General features: G+C 36.3%; 1 protein-coding gene across 1 annotated transcript; it reads left to right on the top strand.

Moving 5' to 3' along the window:
- Positions 1-1,944: 1,944 nt before the first annotated feature.
- Positions 1,945-4,304, top strand: LOC103474411 (probable histone-lysine N-methyltransferase set-1). The gene is made up of 4 exons (XM_008425331.1): positions 1,945-2,011; positions 3,440-3,547; positions 3,785-3,947; positions 4,025-4,304. The coding sequence occupies exons 1-4, from the start codon at positions 1,993-1,995 to the stop codon at positions 4,143-4,145; spliced, it is 411 nt and encodes a 136-aa protein (XP_008423553.1). The 5' UTR covers positions 1,945-1,992; the 3' UTR covers positions 4,146-4,304.
- The last annotated feature ends 246 nt before the right edge of the window (positions 4,305-4,550 follow it).

Consider the following 4,550-nt stretch of genomic DNA (forward strand, 5'->3'; position numbering starts at 1 on the left):
TTCAGGAACTGCACTCACATGGAATGTTGCACGGAGATCTGAAGCCTGAAAACATCCTGTTTGGTAAAGGAAACTTAATGGGCAAACTGTACAGTTGTTTTATTCACAAATGTTGATAATCAAAATGCTAGTTTTGATTAAATTATGTTTTGATAATTGTATAACTAAAGATATTTTATTTGTCTACAGACATCAACAATAAAATGTGTAAAGGCGTGATTTTCTCTTTAATATATTAAAATAAGGTGAACCTCTGCTTGTCCAAATGGAAGCTGTCTTAAACTTTCTTTTAAGTTGTGTCCTCTATGGACATCTGTTAAATTCTGAGAGAGCAAATGTCCCTTTCTAAACAAAGAAGAACAGAGATCCTCATTCACTGTCCTGAACTCCTGCTGTTTTATGACTTTCTGAGCAGATTTAAAACCAGAGATAGGTCTTTCACAGATAAGTGTGAAATCTGGATTCTCTCCTGTTTTCTCCCTACTCAGATACCTCAAAGAGAAACTTAAAATCCACAGGACATTGAAGCAAAGGTCATCTCCACAAACCTAATTTTCATCTCCTGACATTCAGCACTTCAAAAGATTGACTCTTGCTGTAAACTAAAAGTGACAAAAATCAGCAGGGCAGAATGGGGTGGAATTCCTTTTTCTAACCTATCAAATGAAAAAAATCAATCCTGAGTATGAGAATTAACACAATAATTTTCCAAAAACCTTTTACCATATACGTGGACAATTTTCAAATACTAAAACAAAACATTTTCTTTCACACATTTTCTATTTGATTCTGATACACTAACAGATATTACAATTTCAGAATAAATTAGTCACTAAATAAAATTATTAATTTTATAACTATTACACTAAGAAAAAATGTCTTACAAATTAGATGATAGTGGTTTTAGAAATTCTATGTTGTATTCAGTTTTTCACCAGTTTTCACACCATCCCACATGTTAGTTTGGAAGACTTTTATGACCTTCCGTGAACAGAGCAAACTTCTCTCTCTTACGCTCATCCAAGTGATACTGCCTTCCTGCAGACGCTAATTTTATGGTCCTTACCTCCTTACCTCCTTACCTCTGATAACCAAACAGGCCCCACTAAAAGCTACCACCATCAATGCTACCTATCATTCCTTCCTGTAAGTTGAGAACTCACCCATCAATAGTTTTATATTAAATCCTTAAGGCAAGCCTATTCTAAATTAGGGATTTCGTTCAAGATAACCATGCTCAATATACCTTTTTCACACGTCGTAGGATTAACTGCATTGAACACTAAAAATATTCATTTTCCTCGTCAATTTTTTTTTCTGTAATTACTAAATTCAAATGTTACGTAGTTTTGAGTAGCAAAGTACGAAGCTGGAGCTGAGATAAATGAGTCGTCATTTTCATCCTCAGCTCCAATCCAATCAAGTTACAATCATTACTTGCTGATTCAAATGCTTGTACTTTGTAAACATTGTTTTAGATTATAATGTTTTTGTGGGTCCCCAACATGTTCAGGTTGAAATTAGAGAACTTACAATAATGAACGTAAAACCTTGTATCTAATCCCTCTTTTAACCTCTATTGGTCACATTTGGCCTGTGGGCCTTCAGTTTAACACTTGTGATGTAGATAAGGCACCCAGTCGTTTGCTTAATGCAAATGGTGAGTACCACCATTTAAAAACAAATGCAATCATTCACTCTTTTGTTCTTTGGAATGTCCTGGTTTCTGAGAGGACTGTATGTAAGCTGGGATCCTTGCAGAAAGAGACATTCTTCTTTCCAGAAGGACAGAACAGACCTCACATTTTCTACTGTTTTAACTACAGATTTTTGAGGATCTGTTGGAATTGCTGAGCACAGCCACATTTGGGAGAACAAAACTCAAACTCAGATTTCTTTCAACTGTTTTTGTTGTTGTTTTGTCTCTTCTGATGACCACTTTGCAACATTTTGGAGGACAAAAACCAACTTGTACATTTTTCTGCTCTTTGTATGGAGCTCATAACAACAGGTAAGTTCCACACTTTACCAAATTCCTCCCTAGTGTTCTATTTAGCTTGTAAAGCCAAAATATTAATAGATTTCTATCTTTTCATGAAGGATGTTACCAAGCTTTTGTTGCCTTTTGTATAAATAGTCATTTTCAATCAAGCTAAGGTTTTAAGACAGTGCACCCAAGGGCGGATCAATGAGAGCCTTGCCACCCCTGTTGCCACCCCAGCTGGCGACTATGAATTCAATAAATAGTTATGGGAAATCGGACATTAAGCGCATGAATCTTTTTTTTCCGACAACATTGAATGCAACACAATGTAACCTGACACCTACTGCTGAGTAGCGGGAAGTGCGAGAGTAGGACAGAGCGCGAGGCAGCAGCATTAATGTGGATGGATATAAACCACTGGACTGGATATTACTGACTTATCGTGAGCCACACATGCGCCATTGCTGTCCATTGAGTCAATATTATGGGTGGTCAGGAAAATACCACACTTACGCAAAGAATCTGAAAAATGGACGCAATATTTAGCGGTTAATTCAACCCTATAAATTAGATAAGGGCTTCAGATTTAACAGGTGAGGAAAAAGTTTTAACTTAAAGGAAACATGAGGAAAAAGTTTTAATGTTAAGAAAACATTGAACAAGTGAGCAGTGGGTCAGTTATGCTAGCCTATCTGTTGCTAGCCTTTTATTAACTTTGATAACCTTAACATKTGCTGCAYAGGTCGGTGTGTTTTGGTTCCGTTAGCACTAAACTAAGACATCCCGCATACCAAGTAATCACTAGAGCAGCTGTTTAAATCAGCTAATCAACCACAGCTGTGCTCAAGTGAAAACTTATTAATAATGACAATATAGACATTAAGCCTGACAGCATAATGTAACAGACTGAATGYTCTATTTTGGTGTTTTTGCTACTTTTTTGTGTGGGAAATGTTTTGTATTTTGTTATTGATTCCCCTGATCGGTAATCTCTGCTTTATGTGCTCGTTGAGCTGTTGTCTGTCGGTTGCCATGGAAACGGGTCCGCTTAAAGCCSACACACAGAGCGAGAAAAGGCGGAATAGAAGTGGTGTTTGGTTCTTCACCTGTTTACCAGCTTTATTGTACCTTTATTGTGGCACACWGTCTGCAGCTGCTGCARTTCATAAAAGTTAAACGAGCGACAAAAAGTGAACTACAGCATATATAAAATAAAACGATGGACCAATRTAAGATACATTTGCCCCTTCTTGCATCTTGACAGAACTAACTGAAGCAAAATTGTTTATAGATTTGTTTCACGGAGAATTGATCAAACATCAGTTTTTTACATACTGGCATATACTGCCAGCCTCCCCTGAAAAAATCCCTTCCCCCCTCTTGTCACCCCATACATATTTTTTCTAGATCCGTCCCTGAGTGCACCATGTCTAACATATATTTTAATTTTCACAGAAATTATGAATGTCAAAGGAGTTTGTCCTGAAGAGGAAGCCTTACACTTCATTGCTTCTGAGAAGGACAAAGACATATTTCAGAAGAAATTCATCAGTGAAGACAAAGGTATGCTTTTGTTTGAGAGTATAACGTTTTCTGTTTAATACCCTGAAGCAGGTTCTACTTTTAAAGAAGCTCATCTGGGTTAGTGTGGAGTACGGCACTGAGCTGCATATTGCTACAGTCTGTTTTTATTATCTATATAACTATTATGCTCTCAAGATTCAGCCAGTTTGAAGTCGCAGCTCAACATTGTGGGAYTATAAATGCAAAGCTCAGTGAAACCCTGGTCGTGTTTCTCAGGTTATGGAGTTATTGCCACCAAAAACATTGAGCCAGGAGAATTCCTACTGGAGTATGTTGGAAGACATATTACTGGCTCTGAAGGAGAGGACCTGTATAAAGTGTACTCAGCTGAAGATGCAACATTTTTGTATTTYTACAACTTCCAAGGACAAAACTTCTGGTAAGTACAATTGTATGAACATCCAAACGTTGAATCTTAAGCCCAGGAATATGTATAATTTATCCTTTTTTTTCCAGCATTGATGGCAGTAACGATACAGCAAGACTTGGAAGATTCATAAATGATGATCACATCAAGCCAAACAGCAAAATTAAAATTTTAAGTAACACAGTCAGAAGTCACTTTGTATTAATTTAGTAACTGTTTCATTTAACAAACTAACTGACTGAAATCATTTGTGTCTGTACCTTTATGTGACTAACAGATATTGGATGAGCAACAAAGACCACATCTGTGTGCATTTGCAATCACAGAAATTCTTGCAGGAGAAGAAATTGTCTACAACTATGAAAACTCCAACTGTCAATGGCGACAGGTATGTAACTTTTATTTACATATATTTATATTTAATTCAAAGCATGTTTTAGCAAATGTCATACATCTCAGATACTACCTCTTCATCTCTCATTTTTACTATATTGTTAATGAGTTTTATGTGGCATAGATGTTTGTAAACATGTTTAAACTCAAAATGCAAAAACACCGTCGAAGGTTAAAGCAAACCAAATTGTGTATAATAATGTAATGCTGTAATTGTCATTT

This window comes from Poecilia reticulata, linkage group LG13, assembly GCF_000633615.1.
Source record: "Poecilia reticulata strain Guanapo linkage group LG13, Guppy_female_1.0+MT, whole genome shotgun sequence".
In the NCBI taxonomy this organism is placed as follows: Eukaryota; Metazoa; Chordata; class Actinopteri; order Cyprinodontiformes; family Poeciliidae; genus Poecilia; species Poecilia reticulata.